Source organism: Diadema antillarum, unplaced genomic scaffold, assembly GCF_040938485.1.
Source record: "Diadema antillarum isolate AM-2024a unplaced genomic scaffold, OU_Dant_1.0 seq00000611_RagTag, whole genome shotgun sequence".
In the NCBI taxonomy this organism is placed as follows: domain Eukaryota; kingdom Metazoa; phylum Echinodermata; class Echinoidea; order Diadematoida; family Diadematidae; genus Diadema; species Diadema antillarum.
The window spans coordinates 396,591-418,096 of NW_027271536.1; the positions used below are offsets into that span (position 1 = coordinate 396,591).

At 38.9% G+C, this 21,506-nt stretch overlaps 3 protein-coding genes across 3 annotated transcripts in view; 1 reads left to right on the plus strand and 2 right to left on the minus strand.

The window, feature by feature from the left end:
• LOC139735940 (uncharacterized) overlaps positions 1-3,873 on the plus strand; it is a 43,107-nt gene extending 39,234 nt beyond the window's left edge. The window contains exons 32-35 of the mRNA XM_071646693.1: positions 332-663; positions 1,007-1,264; positions 2,286-2,448; positions 3,652-3,873. Of these exons, the coding sequence (XP_071502794.1) occupies positions 332-663; positions 1,007-1,264; positions 2,286-2,448; positions 3,652-3,873 (975 nt within the window). The remainder of the gene's footprint in view (positions 1-331; positions 664-1,006; positions 1,265-2,285; positions 2,449-3,651) is intronic.
• A 5,720-nt stretch (positions 3,874-9,593) lies between these two features.
• On the minus strand, positions 9,594-15,495 carry LOC139735945 (dnaJ homolog subfamily C member 22-like). The gene is made up of 4 exons (XM_071646699.1): positions 15,436-15,495; positions 12,287-12,931; positions 10,430-10,671; positions 9,594-9,818 (listed from the first exon to the last, which is right to left on the minus strand). The coding sequence occupies exons 2-4, from the start codon at positions 12,891-12,893 to the stop codon at positions 9,594-9,596; spliced, it is 1,074 nt and encodes a 357-aa protein (XP_071502800.1). The 5' UTR covers positions 12,894-12,931; positions 15,436-15,495.
• Positions 14,134-20,657, minus strand: LOC139735941 (uncharacterized). Its single transcript, XM_071646694.1, has 2 exons — positions 20,640-20,657; positions 14,134-14,700 (listed from the first exon to the last, which is right to left on the minus strand). The coding sequence occupies exons 1-2, from the start codon at positions 20,655-20,657 to the stop codon at positions 14,134-14,136; spliced, it is 585 nt and encodes a 194-aa protein (XP_071502795.1).
• Positions 20,658-21,506: the final 849 nt, after the last annotated feature.

Consider the following 21,506-nt stretch of genomic DNA (forward strand, 5'->3'; position numbering starts at 1 on the left):
CGTGAAATGAAATACATGTTTTCTACTGACATGCTTTAATATATATGCTTGCAAAATAGTTGCATGCATGCAAACAATGTGTTGATTTGATAATCTAAGTTGAATCAATTTGTAGTCTTTTGGGGGGAGTGGCAAAGGAACAAATAGTCAAGTAGGACTTTGTGGTTATAAGCAAATTTACTGAAGATTAATGTTAGACCTTGTCCATGTGCATAAAAGTTTCTCGAAAACAGTGATTCAACTTTCCAGAAGGGAAGATTTATAAACACGGAATATGTGGTAGGCCTACCCATCTCTGTTCATACTAAACTGTGCTTGATGTCTCTTCCAGCCGCAGCCCAGGGCCAACTGGCGCGACTTCTTCCACCTCCCCGAGATCCAGGAGCGGAGACAGCAAAACAAGGCTCTGAGGGCCCTCCAGGATGCACAGAGCCGTTCCCTAGCAACAGAGGGCGGGGCTCGTTTTCATCACCTTCCCCTTGCCTCTGCATCCAACCATTGCTACCTTGATGGAAAGGTAGACACCGTCATCAACTGCATCCCTCGGGGTGTGGCGTTCACGCCTGGCAGCAGTGGGCGGAGACTCCTGCACACAGTCACCATGGGGTCAAGGGGCAAAGGTCAAGAGTGCCTGGCAGATTTGGAGCTTCCTAAACATACAGGGTAAGGGCGGTGCTAATACCAAAGTGTTCATAACAGCCTGAAATGGAGGTCTCTTGCTTTTTCTTTTTTTGGTTGATTATGACTTGTATCAATCCCCCAGCTTTCTTTCTTTTAATGATTATGAAATGGTATATGTTTTCCAAGTCTATTAGTGTATACTGTTACAATTTTGTAGGGTTACACGTTAATCATACCACTTTTTCCACTATGTGTAAAAGTATGTTTGAGAGTCATCTTTGTTTGTTGAAGGAATGTAAAAATGAAATGAAATCAGATCAAATATGAATGTATCATGTCTGTGCGTGGCTGGCTGAACTTCTCTGTGTTGATTCGTGCATACCAGGAGACAGGGAACGACAAATTACGGCGCCCTGCAGATGTCGTGGGCATGCATGACCCCGCAGAAGGCCAACTGGGACAGGATGCGGCACCTCGTCACCCCAGCGATGGAGGGACAGCGGGGCATCCCATCTCAGTGGAGGGGTGGACAAGAAGAGAATGAGAGGAGGTGCAGCGAGACATTGCATCGGAACTGGCTGAGGACTCAGATGTTGTACCCATCTCTCTTCAAGCTGCAAGACATTGACCTAGCCAAGCAGAGGTATGGTAAATGACAATGTATTAACCGCATCGATGTATATATGAACCATACCCCCTTTTTTCGGCCATCAGGAGGAAAAAAATGGCAGTCTGCCTACAAGCGCGGATACTGCCATGCAATGGTGGAGATACTGCCGACGCATTGGTTGAATTGAGTGAAATGTTTTGGGGGAGAAAATGTGTTGATTTTTTGTGCCATAATAAATAAAGAAGGAAATATACAGTAGAATGCACAACGAAAAGAAATTATTTCAAACATTGAACATTGCTTGCACACCATATATGCAAACATTAAGTAACTACGCATTTGCTGTAACAGTGTATAAATCGCACCCTGAGGCTTGACCTGTTTCAGTGGGAAGAAAAATGCAGATGATACACCGTTATTTACGGTATGTGAGCTGCCTAAGTAGCATGGGCCATGGAAAAGAGGAACAGGGGCTATTACTCTTTGAAAACGAAATAGTAATAAACCCATGATGAAAACACATTCTGCTGCCCCTGACTAGTTTGGTTTTACTATATACAGTATGCTCTTTCTTCATCCAAGAGGGGAGAATGTGCTTTTCAAATGAACAATATAGTGCTGTACGTTGAGCTTTGTTTAGTATGCTTTGTGTGCGCCATCCCCCTATTTTGAAAGGAAATATTGGCAAACAGAAAGCACAAGCAAGAAATGTTAAGTTGTTACAGTTCCAAAATGTATTCCTCATGTAGCTTGACTGGAAGTGGACTAGAGTAGATTAACATTAACCTTAACATTTTGAGTTGAATTATAACATTTTCAAGGTAATAAACTTTACAAAACAGCCTAAGTGTGCACTGGAGAAAAAAGAGAAAACATGAGATAGAAAGGAAATGGAAAGAGAGGAGAACCAGTAATGTTTAGAATGTGCTGAATTCTAAGTTATTGAGATTGTAGATCTTTCATGTAGTTTCAAAACAAAACAAAATGAGAAAGCCAAAGAGATCGTAGTTGTCAATTTATTGATTCTTGCATTTTTTCCTGAATGGTCTGGAAGATTTGCCAATGCCGCTCGTCCGACCAGGTGCGAAGATATCTACCACTGGGAGCGCCCCCTGCCAATCATCGTCAGCAAGGCTACCAGAAGAGTCTGCGGCATCCACCATAGCAACGACGGCATCCACCATAGCAACGGCGGCATTGGGCAACCATCCAAGAAGGTAAACCCAGAAGCTTTTCTTGTGATTGCTCTTTCAAATTCACATGTGTGAGAGGAGGTGTGGGGAAATTCATTGCTGTCTGAGTGCCTTTTCCTCTGGAGTGTCTAGCTGGTTTGGGTTTCCTTCGTTTTTAGGAGGGTTTTTTTTCTACTTCTCTCTCTTAAAAAAAAAGTGGATTTGGAGGAAATATGCCAGGCTTTCTAGGTGTTTGTCTGGTCATTCGTTGTTCGTTTGTTGATGTGAAAAATTTCATATGGCTCCGATATATTGAGAACAAATGGAAATAGCTTCCCAGAGGTGGTATTTGTGTAGGACGAAATAAATCGTGACCTAGCTGATAGTAGGTAAGGGGTTGAAGGTCATGGAGTCAAAGGTCAAGAGACATGTTTCTGCATGGCAGGCAGTCATTCATTGAGCGTTAGTCACTTGTACTGTTTTGAAAGATAATTCTTTACAAGGCAATTTAATTTTCCAGTGTTCAGGTACAGTGTACATTTAGGGAAACTTAATCACCCCACATTTACCTACACGGTCATACAGCTGTACACTCAGTCGTTGCAAAAGTGACAGATTTAGGAAGATGGGGAAATAACCTTCATATGTCGTTGGTGTTTATACCTGGGGATGGATGGCCATCAACACTAGCATGCATGGAAATGAACTACTTTGTGAGTCTGAAGCATGACATGACCAGGGCATGAGAATCTCCTTGGAATAAATTGCATCCTTATCAATCACCTTCATCAGTATATTAGCCAGTTCAGAATTTACGATCTGGCCATGTGCAGATAAAGATCACTGCTGACGTTCTCTTGAAAGTGACTAGTAACCGATGTATTAAAAAAAAACTGGATACGGGTCTTCATGAAAACTTTCTGTTATGAATATTCATGCATGAACTGCAGGTGCATTTTTGGAAGGTACAAACATGTGAATGTGTATTCTTTTCAACCGCACTTTACAAAAGCCATCCATCCAGCACTAAAATGTAGTTACCACTTTCTGCTTGGATGTTGTCAACTGCTCTTGTAATCAAAAGATTAATCCTTATTTTGAAAAGTGTGTGGTTCAGTGATCACACTACAGATCATTGTTAACTGTGAACTGGCTTACTGTGAGCAAACAAAAAAAAAGAGGCATTTTTAGATTTCTTTTTTGGTCATTTTTATTAAACTCCATGCATATTTCAATGTCCCCCACCAGCCCAAGCAGCCGACAGTGGAAAACAACGGCAATCGCGTGATGGACAGTTCATCAGAGCTGGAGGTAGCAGAGGGAACCCCCATTGTGCCTCGCAATTCCATGGCATCCACGGGTGACCCCGTGACTCTGCCAGCCCTGATGTGTGGGCCCAATAGGGATCAGGTGCCCACGGGGGCGAGGATAGCCCGTAAACCCCGCCCGGAGATCAAGGCCAAGTCTTAAAAAGAATAATAACACAAAAGAAGAACAAAATGGGGACAAGCCTTTCTTATACTGTACTGCCAATTTGACTGTCATTGCATGTTGCACCATTGCCCCTTGCATTTTAGAGTTCCACCTAATGCAAGCAATTTTAGTAATCCTTACCATATCACGTCCAGTGTCCAAATTGGCAACATTTTGATATGTATACAAGAATTGTGGACTCAAATTGAGGTATCATTCATATCCACTAGTGTCATTTTTAGAGTTTTTGATTGAATATAGGCCCTCATGGTTCCAAGGGCAATAAAGTACAAATTAGGCATTGGATCATAAATAGTCCTATTTTATTCTTTTTTTAAAGTCACTTCAGGAGGTATTAAATGCTGCCTATTCATTATATTTATTACTTACAAGTTGATTTTGATGCTGATCTGCCTACATCTTGCCAATATGATGCAGACATGTTCCTTTATTTGTAGGAAGCTAGTGTAAATGATTTCATGCACAAACTGATTTAGGTAGAGAAGACAAAGTCAACAGGATTGGCCAACAATTTTTGCCCACTATGATAAATAATCATATGATGCCAGTTGAGATCGAATAAAGATGACAATAATGCACAGCTTATGAACAAAATTAAGTGAGGTTCATCTTATGGTCTTTATGTTCTGTATTTCCGGGTGTGGTCGCTTTATTTTAGCCCCATGAAGCCAGACGGAGTCATTTTCAATAGACAAGGTAATGCAATCTGCATCTACAGTGGAGACAGGGGAATCTTGAGTAGAGAGGACCAAAGAAAAACAAGAGATTAAAAGTTTTACAATTCTGTGAAAAGGGAAAAAGATGGTGAGGTGGTGAGATATAGAGAGAGGGAGAGAAAAGACAGAGAGAAATATATTATATATATATATATATATATATATATATATATATATATATATATATATATATATACATATAAGAAAATAATTTAGAAACCCTGAGATATAGAGAGAGGGAGGGAGAGAAAAGACAGAGAGAAATATATTTTTCTATTTATATATATATATATATATATAAGAAAATAATATAGAAACCCTGAGATATAGAGAGAGGGAGAGAAAAGACAGAGAGAAATATATCTATCTATATATATATATATATATATATATATATATATATATATATATGTATATATATATATATATATACAAAAATAATATAGAAACCTTGAGATATAGAGAGAGGGAGAGAAAAGACAGATATATATATATATATATATATATATATATATATATAAGAATATAGAAACCCTGATGTCTAGTGTGTTTACTTCTAGAATATAAAGACTAAATTGCTCATTTCGTGGCTTTGATTTTGATGGGTATTTCATGGACTTTTTACTTGGAAAGGCCCAGTTATAGACTTTTGACAGCACAAGAGGAGAGATGAATAGAAACATATGATGCAAAGTATATAATGTACATTTTGTAGCATGTATCTGAGCGTGTACGTATACATGTGCTTGCATTTATATGGTTTTAGGAATAAGGACTGTATACAAATAAAGCATGAGAATACCTATCTATCTCAAACAACATTGCCTTTTGTACTGATTTGCAGGGTTGGGCAATCAACTTGCTTCAGTTTTTGTCCAATTTTAACAGTTGAAGAACAAATTGTGTTTTCATTTTTTTTTTCTTTTAAAAGTCAAGTCATGCAAACTGTATGGGCAATCATGTATGTTTATGTGTGTGCATGTGTGGTGTTTGCGACTTCGAGTGCTCTCATGTGTTGTATGTGGTTTGGGCCAGTTCTGTGTGGGGTGTGGGTTGTATGCTTCTTGCACAATATGTACTTTATATCTGTGAAGCATTTTAGTTAGTTCATTTGTACATATTCATGACAAGGCAAATATTTGTAATTAATTCTCACTGTCTTAACCTTCCAATTTCTATTCATTACTTTGACATGCACACACACAAGCCAAAAGGACTACAGGTAGTGACACATGACTCATCCGATTTTGATTTATTGATGTTTAATTTTATAGTTGTACAGAAAGAAAGTTGATATATTTTGATTTCTTACTGTGCTCAAAGGCACTTGCTTACAATTTCAGTCATAAAGAAATTGAACGTAATCACTACAAACTTAATAAACATATACTTGCATAATTATACTGTGTTCTTCATATCAAGTCTTCTGTGTCTTTAAAACACCTTACATTTTCTCTATTTTCACAAATCTCTGATATGTTGACTTTATTCAGAAGTATAAAAAAACTACTCTTCTATATCACTCCCCCCCCCCCTGCATGTTCATGCATCATTCAAAGTTTTAAAGCATTTGACAGAAAAACAAAAACATGATCCACAAATAATTACTTTCAGTAGCATCAACGCCTGGGTTTGGGCAGTGTTGTGGTTATGTTCATGGAATGTACAGCATTGTAAACATACCCTAGTTGTTAACCCATTGAGGATGGACTGATTTTGCTACAACACGCATTTTCCATAAACACCTGCCCGAATATACTCCGGACTTGTCCTCAACGGGTTAATAGTAATCATGTGGCATGACATAATGTCGAAAATGAAGCAGGACTACCGACCTTTTATTGAGGTCCTCTTTTTGGCCGGTGCCACGAGGACATTTGGGATTTCCTTTTTTAAATTACAGTGTAGCAATTTTCTTGATCATTGAGTTGAGGTAATATCAAGCATGAAATAACTCTGCATTACTTCTGTGAAATACAGATCACAACCCTGCATGCAATCACATAAAGGTACACATGCCCAAATACAGTATACACAATTTTTCCTCTCTCTCTCTCTCTCTCTCTCTCACACACAGACACACACAAACACACACACACACAGAAGGGCATATTATTCCCTGAAATACGCATACTGCAGTATCCAACATTTAAAGTAATTGCTCATCGTTCAATAATCTTGCTACATACATGTACCTGCCAAGTAAGGAACTGGGCGAAAATGACTAAAAACTAGGAATTTTCACCCATTTCATTTCCCATACATCACTAATAGCAGGTGTTGACAAAAATACAAACAAAAGATTGAACGAAGCTTCTTTCCTAGGAAATAGGAGCGTTCCTATTAAATTGTACAGTTGGCAGGTGTGATCTTAACTCTTCATGTGCCACGTTCGCACGTCCGACTCAGTCGACGGCATGCCAACTTCGCATATTCTGCTCAAACGCACCGATCTACCCAATCCGATCGATAAATCGCCAAATGCTGCGGTACAATGAAAGCGTTTCTCACGCTTCCGTTCCTCTCACATACAGCTTGCATTTCATGTAGTGATTGATTATCAAGAGGTGTTCTCTACTGGATATGAGAGTAATTTCTAGGTTTCTGTCACTGTTTTGTGTGCAAAAGTCATGCCTTTGCAGTAATGTAGCTACTGGTCATGTGAAAGAAAAACAATCAGACATTTGTCATACAATAACACATCAAAGCAAAGCTTGGCATTTTCTCTACAACTTTCCTCACCATTTGTCCAGATGAACAGAAATCTATAGATTGAAGTTACATATTAGACTTGAAAAACAGAATGTTTTCTCAAAGCATGAAACCGTTAGTGTCTCAGAATAATGTGGCACAAAGGGGGTTTCCACCATGGCACATGAAGAGTTGATGCATCAAAGTAGTATAATGTGACATCCGTTTTTTTCTCAAAGCTGGAAAGGCCTCGCACACTCACATTTTGTGATCATTACAACAAATATAAAAGTGGAGCAATTGTTGCCCAATTTGGGTATGGCAGAATGCAAGAATATACATGTTGTTACAATCACTCTTCAGTCTGTATCTCAAGTGTGCACTTTAACGCCATCATACATAATGATACGTACAAACCCTTTTAGAACCATCACCAAAAATCCTCTTGACTTTGTACATGTACATACACACATTTCTGGCTGGAATGAAAAAGAGTTAAATGCATTGTATGTCAAAGTGCTGGCAAGATTACACCATCAACGAGTTATGGTGTGTCCTTTCTGTACTGAAGAAATAAAAATACAACAACTTCAAATGCCCCTCCATTCCCCTGTGATGAATCTAGAGCACAGATAAAACTAACACCTCTACCAAAAGTACAATGATTTCAAATATACATCTGCATAATGACTGCAAATCAGACAATCTATACTTCAAGTTCAGGATCACTCTCATGATATTTGGTAAACAAATGAAATTTATCTCTTTAGCATAAAATCAAATTATGCACAGTACACAAAGTTGCATATCAGAAGGCTCGGAATTAGTAGCGTGCATAATGAGAACGTGAACTTTCTCTTTTTTTGTCATAATTTCTAGACATGACAGACAAAAAGAAAACAAATATCAAACAAGCACAACTCATCCTTTCCTCACACGAAAATAATCAAACTATCGAACATAAAAAAACCCAACCACCTTGACTGACTGATGAGCACGTGATTTGCTTTGGATATTAAACCATGATTCCATGTACATCGTCAAATGATACACTTCCCCTATAAAATGATATCGATCTAATCAGACAGGAACTCGGTCACTTCCCTCAGCATGATATTTCCTCATCCCTGGCACCTCACCGACTGAACTGGTAGCCCAGGAATGATTTAACTCATCATCAACCTCCTCAGTACTGCTAATTTGTAATCCCGAGCACAACTGGGTAGGTTTCTACACAGAATCAGTGCCAACTACTGACGTCAAATCATCTTGAATGGGTTAACGCAGACCACGAAGGCTCGTCCTGCCAAAAGTCGCCCGATTGACGACCGCTTTCGTATTTCCTGCTATCATTGCATGCTTGCATCTTCTCCCCTCAATTTCCCATCATGGCTCTTGACTTCATACTCACGTCCCTCTTCATAAATTCCTCTGTGTCACAATCGCTTTTCTTGGAAAAACAATTTTGTCGTAACTCACCAATCAGCAAAGGGAAAAACATGATTGTATGGCAATCTCTTCCTTATGTGGAACTTTTTTTTTTGTACAAAATACATACTATGTATGCTCTCACACTTTGCCCATCTTTAACTTATCCCTCTCTGTGGTTTCAAAAATTCTGCAAATACTTTCTGAGACAAACTCCTTGTCCTTTTTCCAACGATGCGTTGTAAAAATTTTACTTGCACATTCATGATTCCTTGACTCTGAACAAAGCACAAAACTTGTCCTGTTTCACGATAAAGCTTATCATGACTTTATCAGTGAGAAAAATATTTGTTGCACAGACATTTCTCATTGGCAGCAAAGTGTGGGAGAAACAAGAATCCTTCAGAAATCAGAGGTCGCTGTCAAACACTCTCGAGCTTCATCAATTACTGTAATTCATGACATTCAAAATGATTTACCGACAACAAGGTAATCCCTGCCTGATGACAGTGTACCTGACTTTCCATACATCAAGTTGCATTCTGTTTTGCTGCTTCATCTAAGTAGATGAAGTAGATTTTGAGGAGACAGAGATTTTCCTTAGTAAAAGCTCATCTTATAAATCTTCAATAAAACATACATTGATTGTCCATCACTGCTGCATTTCTCAAGCTTATTCCTCATTTACTCATTTGGCAACACACCAAAAAATGGCTCCAATTCCTCCACATGATTGTGACTCTCTGATGGACTCATGTTAACTAATCTCATAATAGTGGACGGAGAAACAAGTAGGCCTACCCAATACCAACTCCTCCCATCTCCAATCCCCCCACCCCACCACCAATCTCGATCATCTCCTCAGAATCTCCTCTCCTCCTGCTCAAAGCTGTGCTCCTTCTTGTGGGTGGCACGGCGGGTGTGGATCTTGGACAGCGTCTCGTACGCCCCCTGGATCTTCATGAACTGCTGGGCGGCTGCCTCCTTGCCCGGCCCCGTGTGCTTGTCCGGGTGCCAGGTGCGGGCGAGTTTGCGGTAGCGCTGGGTGATCTCCTTCTGCGTGGCACCCTCCTCCAATTCCAGAGTCTGTAAATGGACAATAGCAATAATTATTATAACCAAGGAAATTTGGTTAGGATCAGGATTAGGGTCATAGTGAACTAGAAAAGCACTTGGAGAGTGCAGATCTCCGCCAAGCAGCTCACTTCTGGCCATACACACACATGCTGAACATTGCCTAAATTCCCAATATAGAAGCCTTTTGTTTTATATGTCCTCTTTTGCTTTTAGACCTTTTAGGTCAAAATGCTTGGTGTCCATCACACATCACATCAACTTTACAAATAAATTTTTATATGCTTCTAATTTAATACAGTGATCAATACCACACTCTTTTCGAAGAAGGTAAAAACTTAGAGCAATTAACTCTTAACATTTTTTCATTTTCTTTTGAGAAAGCCATGCAGTCACATCATTTATCACTCTACATTTGGGTAGACACCAAAGATTCTTAAAGTGCTTATATCATCAATTTAAATATTGTTTTGAATATCTCAATGAATTCAACATACATATTGGTTGACCATTATACAGTCTAGACAGGTGTGACTGTTCATATACTAGTCTTGTATATAAAACATTCAGATTATCTCTCCAAATCCCCCGTGAAGAGGGCAAGAGGCAAAAGAGGTGTTCACCTTGTATGCGGCGGCCTCCCCCTCTGGATCCAACGCTTCCACGAATTCCCTGTAGGCCTCTCGCCAGCCCCGCTCCCAAATCAGGTTCACCACGTGGCCCAGCACCTCCTTGAAGTCCTTCCAGGCCGGCGACTCAAAGAAGTGGTTGAGGGCGTCCTTCACGCGTATCGACTCGCCCTCGGCGGTCGTGACCTTCATGTTGTAATAGATGGCAGAGCCCCAAGCGGTGCACACAATGCAACCTGTGGAAAACATGGAAAAGTACTTGTTGTGCGCCATTTCCTCTTTAAAGGGTGTGTACAGTTCTGGTTAAGGTGAGGATTTAGCTTTTAACGTTTTGCGAGATTTTCAGTAACCACTCTATGAGATGTCAAAGAGCATGCAATTCTAAGGGGTATCAAAAGTTTATTTGATGAAAATTGGTTTTGAAATGGCTGAGATATCAATAAACAAGGTGAATCAAAGAGATCCTAATAAAAGGCATGACCTGTCGCCTTTTATCATTATCTGATCACTTTTTTGGATATCCCAGCTATTTAAAAACAAATTTTCCTCAAATAAATGTTGAATCCTTCATAAAATTACATGCTCTTTCATATTTCGGAAGAGTTTTCTCATTATCTCACTTAGGAATGTTCAAAACATGAATCCCCACCTCAACAAGTACTGTACATTCCCTTTAAGGTCATATATTCCTGTTTGCAAATGTCACAAAATCCTGCGTGGTAGAAAAAAACAAAATGTATCCCAACATCATGTATGAAATCTTATGGTAATACAGCTCAGAGTCTGTTTTTTTTTTTTTCATAAAAAAACTAGCCCAATGCCACTCAAGAACATGCTCCACTTTTGTTCCAATAACAGCAGGAAATAAGAAGCACTTTTCATAAACAGCATGGAATGAGTTCTATACTGCTAATGTGTTATATACTCCTAACTTTTATTTGCTTTCAATATTTAGGCACATATTTCACTACAAAGAGTATGAGCAAATAACAGGTTACAATACACAAGATGCTTTTCACAATAAGACTGAAAGACAATCAACAAAAGAAGTAATGATTGTACAGTGCACTCCCGTTACAACGAACACGTTTATAACGAAATTTCGTTATATCGAAGCAAATTTTCTGGTCCCAAAATTATCACCATTAAAGTCTATGGTACAAAATTCGCTTATAACGAACACGGTTATAGCGGAATTTCCGTTATAACGAAGTCTTTTCCGAGCGCTACAGACAAAGAAAAACAAAAGAAATGTGCTCCGTTATAACGAAATGCGAATTGCTTTCGAAAATACGTAGCGGAACAAGCATATATTGTGTCTCTGCATGGGTGAACGCTTCACACCACTGTGTGTTCGCTCCTTGTGTCACGCACAGTTTCTGAGGGGAACTTGCGTTTATTATTGTAATACAGTTATCCCATCACATTTCACATAGCTTTCCAGTGTATGATGAGTATTCAGCAAACAGAATATGATATACATCTGTATATACGTGGTTTCCTTGTTTTCGTTATATATTGTATTTGTTCAGTTATAGCGAAATTTTGTTATAACGAAAGAAAACTGCCGGTCCCGAGCATTTCGTTATAACGGGAGTGCACTGTATTGTGCAATGTGATGTGTTATCCAAACCATAAAAGGAGTTTAGGATCTTGTATGACATGGTACATCTAAGAATCATTTTGCTCACAAACTGAAGTCTTGAGAACACTTGTGCAAACTTGTTTGCTGAAATCAAGCTTTTCAAGTGTGTGTGATCACAAATGCCAAACAAACATCTCTCACATGACTCTGTCAAACTACTTTACAGATTTACTCCAACAATGACTTCAAAAGCAGAAAATATTTACCTGCTACCCCCAATATAACTACTCTTTTACACAGGCCTTCTCGTTTCCACTTTTCTGGAGTCCTCCTATATGAAACGCCTCGTCTGAACAATACTGCACTGAGGATGGCTATGTAAACAATATTAGTTGGATCTGCATAGAGTAGCAATGCAGGGATGTATGCTCCGATAAGAGCATTTTTCAGTGGACCCTCCTCACGTCCAATGTTTCCCACAGTGTGAACACCTATGGCGACAGCGACTGGAGCGATGAATGGTCGTATTAGTGGGTAGAGCTCATCCACTTCATCGGGCACCGAGACAGTCGCAAGCAACCCAAAGAAGGATCCCATGAAGAGCTGCCCAGCAAAGCGGGATACGCTAAATCTCGGCGACTGCCGCGTCCGTAGAAGCTCAGTGTAGTACTTGACAAATTCGGGAGTGTCGTTGGCTGTCTCTACGTACCGCGGTATGCAGAACAGATCTCGCAGCCACCCTAGACCAAAGAATCCCCCCAGGGTGCACCACCAGACAAAGGCTTGCCTGTCGCGTCCGAGGTAGAAATGGTGGAGACCAAGCCATCCCCCAACCAGCCACAGCAAGTACGCTACACTGCTTCGTTTCTGCATTCTCCACTCTGGTGTGAGTCAATTCAAATCAATGTCACCTGTCAAAAAAATTGTAAAATACATTTCTTCAGTAAATTTTACATCATAGGAGGAAATCTTTCAACAATATAGCACTGTATACATAATGTACTGTACATCTTATGACAATGATAGTGATATTGTATTGATGTATATCTTTTGTATGTCTATCATGCCTATGTATCTATGTTACAACGCATACGTGTGCTTTGTATATTATGTATGTAACCGGATATGCATGCAGACAAAACAAATTTCCAGAAACGGACAATAAAATTGAATTGAATTGAATTGAATTGAATCTTATCAAATTACTTTGTATTCAAAAACGAGTCTTGAGAGACATTATATCAAGAATCATCACAGCAATGAAAGGAGAAAGAAGTGAATTTATTCCCACTTCTCAACAGAACAGTGGATGGTTTCCAAATTGGAGATGGTAAGCCTTGCATTTCTAATTCTACTGCAATTACTATCTAAAAAAAGTCTTTTTTCTCCATATATATCTAAATTTCTCAGCTCATCAGATATCAGTCAACTCGCAAAATATGGCATACAACGTAGATGATAAAAGAGATCTGCAGTACATTGTAGGCTCTATGCAGTGAAAGTGTATTGATGATGATCATACAGTAAATTATTTGGTCAGCAGCTACCCTTTACATGGCACTGCTAGCTGCTCGTGCCAGCTACTTATGAGCTAGCCCGACCAGACGCCGTGCTTGGGTTGCTATTTATACAGCGACTGGGCTGTGTGCATAGTTACATGCCAGCATGCTTGCAGTAGTTTGGGGTTTTGACTGAATGAAAGATCAGTCTTTGTCTATGATCTATCATCCAGAATAAAATCAGTGGAGACTAGAAATTTTATACAAAGGCCTACTAGCTTCAAGCTTCATGGAATCCCTGTCTCCAAAGCGAGGACTGTTAAATATTATAAAACTCCTCCGGACAAACATATTTTTCTGCCTATTTTGGGCTCTGCATGCTTATGGGGGGTGTACATGGTAACCCCGGGGCACTCCTTGTAACGTGTTACACAGTTATAGTGGCCTGTGGGATCTCTTGAACCTTGAACCTTGAATGAGTACTCTCCCAAAAGCGAAGACGCTGTCCTGGAGAGGGCTGTGCTGTGCGGTGTGCTGTAGCATGTGCCTGTGGTGACGTGAATTCAGGTGCATCTATATACAGGTGCAGGTGCTCGGTGCGGGTGTGCCTCTCATTACAGCATCTTAAGAGTAGGGGGCGGCGCCATCTGTCTAATGACAGGGAGGGCTGCACTCCTAAAGGTCATCAAAGTACCTGATGTTACTACTTTGGCAGGGAGAGTGTTCCAAATTCTTATGGCTCTGGGGTAAAAACTGTAGAGGTGGCAGTTGACTCTGGAGTATGGTTGGAGGTATGACAGGTTGTGGTTCCTTGTGTTATTTTGTGCTATCCTGATTTCTTCTGGCATGGTTATGTTGACAAAACCATAGTGGATCTTGTACAACATCTCGCTTTGATGGAGGATGCGACGATGCTGTAGTGTATCCCAGCCGAGAGAAGAGAGCATAGGGGTGACACTGGATTCCCTTGAGTAATCATGGAACACGAACCTGGCTGCTTGGCGCTGGATGTTTTCTAACATCTGGCTGTCTTTCTGGGTATGTGGGTTCCAGGTGCAGGTTGCGTACTCAAGCTGAGGTCTGACGAGTTGGTTGTATGCAGCTACCTTCACCTTCTTGTCACATTTGCCTAGAGTTCTCCGAATGATGCCAAGGGTTCTGGAGGCCTTAGCCTGGGTTTTCTGTGTGTGTACACCCCAACTCAGGTCATTGGTAATTGGTAATTGGTAATCGCTCTCCGGGAGCGACAAACGCTTTCCTTTCCCAGCGTTCGGGCTGTGTTTCGCAGTTTGTTTGTTTGTTTGGTTTTTTTTTTTTTGGGGGGGGGGGGGGGGGGACCCGCATGATTGAAGGTTCAACCTACGGTGCCAACCACGTGCTAGGGCTGCCAACATTGGAAACTATTTCTAGACATAGTTGAGTCCGTTGAGAGTGAGACTCCCATAGGCCAATGCTGTAATTTAGGAGTCAAAATGAGTGAGATCAATAGAAATGCATGCAAATTAAATAAAGTTTTAGAGTGAGAAAGACCAAAATGAGTGATTCTCACTCTCGTCTCATTGAATGAGTGAGAGTTGGCAGCCCTGCACGTGCAATGTACTGCAACTTGTCTTTGGCAAAAGCCGCAAGTTTATATGTACTTGGTAGTGATCCTGCAAAAGACCCCAAGCGGAGTTTAAACTCGTGGTGCATGGTGGCAGAGGGTGAACTCAATTTGGGAAAACTTTTTTTTTTTTTTTTTTAAACAGCAGCAAGCATCTGCTAAGTCTAAGAGAAATCCTATTCCGCTACGAGTACGAGGCTACAGTAAATTTTAAAGTAAATCAAAATGAAATTAAACTCTGGCGTTACCATACTAATCTTGTCGATAACAGACTTTGAACTGCCCTTGTTGGATACAGATGGTCATTACTTACATTTTAACTGATCCTTGGAGAGAGAATCCAACGTATTCTAGCAAATGATTTCAGGTCACCGATGATGATGCCCAGTGGCAGTGTTCATTATCAACCTCTATCGACCAACCAGCACTGTTCGCAACGCATGGGACTATGATAACACTTGGTGCATGTGTCAGCTGTGCATTGGCTTGAGGTCATGGGTCACAGAGAGATAAGGAAAATGAGAAGAAACCATTCGATGTAGGGGGTATGTGCAAGGAGGTACTAGGCAACTTGGTATATTATGTGTGAATGACGGACAGTATTAGAAGTATGACTTGATGAGCGAAAAGGTATTCGTTGCTTGTTTGTTTGTTTGTTTGCTTGCTTTTCTTTTGTCTGTGCTACTCAAGGTACCTAGTTAAGCAGACGACTCCTGGAACCCTTCAGTGGATGCATGTATGGCACTTGACGAGTTAGTAAAATAGATCCAAACTACAATATTGTACTAGGCCTAGATCGTTTGATTTGATTTGATTTGATTGGTTCCTGCATTATATCATTACTCATGCAGATACATACACATATATTATATGTATTGATAGTGCCATACATATATACATAAACATTAATTGCTAACAAATTAGTTTCTTCATTACCTTTAGAATATACAGCAATACAGTTTCTTCATTAATTGCCTTTACAATGTATAACAGAACATATCAGCGATGAAATGAATTAGGGCTACAGCTTCAGCATTGCTTGATTTGCATGCAGCCCTCGTATATAGGCCTACATAATACATAACATATAGGAAAATAGGAGGGAGGGATGACTTGCATAGAGATATGGTAGAAGAAGGAGAGAGGAGAAGTCTGTCTGCTTTCGCTAATACACAACGTTAGATCACCTGGATCACTGAATAGTAAAGCATGGCAAAGTATTTGAATTCTCACCGAGGTACAGGTGAACTGTTACAGGTCATGGTCGGTTACATAGCATTACGCAATAAATTCAGAACGGCGATAATTCCACGAGGGAATTTCATATACAATACAATTACAATGACATTATAAGATCACTGATATCCAGAGAGCAGCATTGTCTTTACAGCTTTCTTAGAAGAATACATAGACTTTAAAGTTCGAATTTCAGAATTAAGGAAGAGAGTTCCAAATATTGGGTCCAGTGTGTCTGATAGATTTCAGAGCCATCACCGTTTTAGGATTTTGTAAATGAAATTTATCTGATTGCCTAGTGGGATGAGAATGTATGTCCTTGTTTAACTGAAATAATGGGAAAAAAGAAAATGGCAACTGACCGTTATGCAAACGAAACATAAAAAGTGAATTTTGCAAAAAATTAATGTCATTTGCCTTCAGTGTTTTTAATTCTACGAACAAAGGATCTAAATGGTCCCGATAACCTGAATTGGTACATATACGTATAGCTTTCTTTTGTAGAAGCAATATACTGTCAATGTGACTTTTTGCAGTTGCCCAAACAATGTTACAATATGAAATGTTCGATAGTATCAACGAATTATAAAGCATAAATAAAATATTCTTTGGGACATAATACTTAAGCTTACAGAGTATACCAACGTTGCGAGACACTTTTATCTGAAATGTATTGCACATGGGCATTCCATTTCATATTTTCACTTATATGTATTCCAAGAAATTTGACGCTCTCTTTTTGTTCCAATAATATACCATCAACCATAATATTTAAATGGTGCATTTCATTTTTATGCTTCTTATTATGAAAATAAATAAGATTTGTCTTTTTTAAGTTGAGTGATAATCTATTGCTCATGAAGATAATTTCGGTAATTCAGTATCAAGAGTTCTTAAAAGCGACTGAAAATCAGAATTGGAACAAAATACATTGGTGTCATCGGCGAACAGAATATATTGCAGTAACTTAGATGAATTTGTAATTACAGTAAACTCAACGCAAGACTTTTTTTTTAAGTGCACAGTGACGTCCGGTCGGTGAACCGATTAATAGTTTGTCTAGTTATCACGTGCAAATCATCGGAAATCGCTGATTCGTCATTGCGTCCTTGGTCATGTTGGTGGATGCGTTGTAGGCTGGCTATTTGCCTGCGGGTATTAAATGGATATGAGATAGAGAACAAGTTAGGCCTATTATAGTAGTCGGTAAGCCTATGTGAAGCATGATTAAAGACAAATTCAAGCAAGAATAATTAAGAGAAGAGAATAAGATGATGACCAGTGGCGGATGGGGGGTGGTGCACCGGGTGCGCCCCGGCCCCTTTAATTTTGTTTCGTTTTCTTTCTTTTTTTAATACTTGTCAGGTTGATTAAACCCAGAAGTGGCACCAGAAATAGTGCTTTGCTCCTCCTCCCTTTACTGAATTCCTGGATCCGCCCCCTGATGATTAAATATATGATGATGATAAAAAAATGAACAAGAAAAAGAAGAAGGGAAGATGACAGGAAGGAAGTAGAAGAAAACGAAAGAGAAAATCGAAGAAGGAGGAGGAGAAGAAGAAAAATAAATAAGGAGAAGAAAGACAAGCCGGAAAAAGATGAAAGAAACGAAGAAGAAGGAGCGAAGATTTAAGATAAGAGGAGAGAGAGGAGAAGAACAAGAAAGACGATGGGAAAAATCCAGGAAAAGGAGAAAAAGAATATAGGAAGAGGAGAAGGAAGAAGCATTTTGCATAGTTAGGCCTATAGATGTCTCCTAATATGGAGAAAATCTTAAATGAAATCTATCCATGATATCAACTGACGAATATATCAAGATGTCGGCGTACAACATTTCCCTCGAAAATCATGGGATGGATGAATACAAGCCTATGCATTGTAATTTTAAAGAAATCAAAGTGTAGATAACTATCATTAAATTGGTTAGAGGAGGAGGGATAGCATTTATATCATTAGCGTACTTGGACGTGCTTTTGAATTGCCTTCGTTCGGCCTAGCATTCATCAGAGAAATACAATACACCTAAATCCATAGAATAAAGCAGATATCTATAATCATAATATGCGTGGTTGATTCCAATGGGCCTTGAATAGGAAGTGACCTGCAACGAACTTGAAACAGAACTTTTCACACTCATGACCACGAACATGATTGTGTGTACTCTGAATCACTTATATTGTTTCAGTGTAATATCATATTACAAGTGTATAACAAAGCAGACACACGGACCTAAGAAATGCAGAAAAAAGAGAATCACATAAGACATAAACATTTTGTCTAGAAGGTCTTCAAAAAAACACAAATGACAAAAGAGCTCTTGATTTCACTCATCCAGACAGCATCCCACTCATTGAATCATCGTTTCCAGCCAAAATATATAGAAAGTCATAACCATGACCGCTGACCACACTTTAAGGTAATGTTTGTGTATCCGAACTTGAGTTCTGTTATGTTATCGTCTTCCTTCCTTGAATTCCTTGACTTAAAAAAGGATGGCAATGTATTGGTTGAGGAGATGATTCAGCTTTTAAGTTGTTGTTTTTTCTTTTTGCGAGATACTTAGAAATGGCATTATGAAATATGAAAGAGCATTTACAATTCTAAGAGGCATTTAAAGGTTGTTTGATGAAAATCAGTTTTGAAATGGCTGAGTTATCCAAAATATAACAAAGTAAAAAGAAGTGATCCGTTATAAAAGATGGGTCCCACCTTTTATTGCGATCACCCTGTTTTGGATATCTCAGTCATTTCAAAACCGTTCATCAAATAAACTTTGAATTCCTCCTAGAATTATGAAATAATGCTCTTTCATATTTCATTGAGGTTTCTCATTTTCTGAAAAGAATATTATGAAAACACAAATTGGAAACCTGAAGCTCCATCTCAGCCGAAACCGTACCATCCCTTTAATATCTAAACCTTCTCATTGAGGACATGACGTGTTTGTATTGCTGAATATATCCACCAAGAAGCTATCATCAAACACTATTCATTTATTTCCATTTTGTTGTTCGAGGGCCGTGAATTCAATCAGTCAATAGCTGGAGCACATCTATGAGACCATGAAATGTGTGTTTTGGCATATTTCTACAGGAAAGGAAGACATTCAAAATCACCATTTTCCAATTAAAAAAAGACAACTAAAAAAAAATCAATGAGAAGAGGTATAAGGAAAACAGGTGATACGAGGAGAAGAGAAAGAGAGGGGAGCGCGTATATTATATAAACGCGCGGGAAGTGATAAACTATATGCTTTATATCTAAATGGAATCGTCATAATTCTCTTGTGTGTGTGTGTGTGGGGGGGGGGGGGGGGTGTATGCTTCTTTAGCAAGCTTCCTCACATGCGATTGTGTTAATGTACAATTTAAATACTTTTAAATCCAGAAGTTTAGATTTGCTATCAGTATATATCTTACTACTACTATGATGGATGCCTATTTTTTTTTTTAATCTGCGACATTATACGTCTGTGTGATGACGACAAAATGGAAAGAAAGAAAGGAACAGCCCTTTAAAACTTGAAGATCCCAGACACGAATTACCTATAGAGGCTATACAATATAACTTCTGGCAGGTATAGATATATCCTAAGTTCCTCTTACGTCTATAACGACAATTATCCAGATACGTTGATGCAAACTTTCGCTTCATCGCGACGACACATTATTTCTGGTGGGGAAGTCTACCGGAAATAATATGATATACAGCTGTATGTTTCGAATCATGACCTTATATGAAGTCGATGTATCAATGAAATAACCATAAGATGCCTCCCAGAAATATTAAATATCTACCGTGGTTAGATTGACTGAGAAGAAAGAAAGAAAGTGAAACTGAACATCGTGAGATATTCATTATATATATTACCACAAGAATAGAAATACATCTTCACATGACTCGGAGTCAAAAGTGATATGCAGTCACATGATCATAATTCTCTCCCATCTGTGTTTGAGACCATGTTCACTAAAAATCGATCTGTTAATTTTTACTCTACCCGGCAATCCAACTCATTTCATTTGCCATAAACTAGGACTATTTTTGCTGACTCTTTATTTTCATTTACTGCATGGCCCAAAATTTTGGAATTCTCTCGATAAAAGTGTGAAAAAAGCTTTAAGTTTAAACACATTCACATTCAAACTGAAGAATGTTGTTTATAAATTCTTCTATAGCCGAATGAGTTACATTCTAGTCAGCCTTAACTTTTATTTCTCTTTCTTATTCACCATACTCATTTTATTTATTTTTTAACCTATTCCTTTTCTATATATTTACCTCTGTGATCCATCGCATCTTGTGCCTCGCGTGTGCTATTAAAGACCCCTCATGATCTCTTCTCCCTTCTCGCCTTTTCCCTGTCTTTTCCTGTTCTCATGTCTCTTTCTGTTTCTCCTTCCAAGATAATTTCCTTCTTTTCCTTCTTTCTGTTTTTTTCTTTTTCTTTCTCTTTAACAAGAGGGCTTACTTGTGTTTGTCTGTCCGTCTGTGTGTTTGTTTGTTTGTATAAATCTGTATGTATGTGCACTTTTTTTTATATATATCTAAGCAACTTGCTTCCTTGATGTTATTTAGTTGTTGTCGTTGTTTTTCTGTCCACGAGGACACTGCAAAATACAAGCTTGGCTTTTCAGCACGTCTCCTCCATTTCCTGCAACTTTAATTGTAACTCAGTTTCATCTGCTAATGCGATGCGTAGTAAATTTCACATATATTTTTCTTTGTTACCTGTAATTGTTAATTGTATTGATATTGTGTTATTTCGTGTATGTAAATGTTTTGCATTATTGGAAATGAAATGAATGAAATGAAAATGAAATATGCAGATTTGCTAATCACGCATTTGGTACATGTACATTTGTCAAAGACGCCTGGGGGCATTACATGAAGCGTATTGTCAGATATTTTTTTTTTTCTGTTACTGAAATCCTTGCATCTGATTGGATGAGAGCAAATTTGTCGGACAAAACGCTTCATGAAATTTCCCCGTCCTCCCTTTAATATACAATAATGCTCCCACTATTAACCCTCAGGGTGTCAAATTAATTTCTTGTCCACAGGTTTGTTTATAAAATGTATGCACATTATTCGACTCATTGACATAGAAAGGATTTAAGGCATAATTTACCATTTGCAGATGAAACA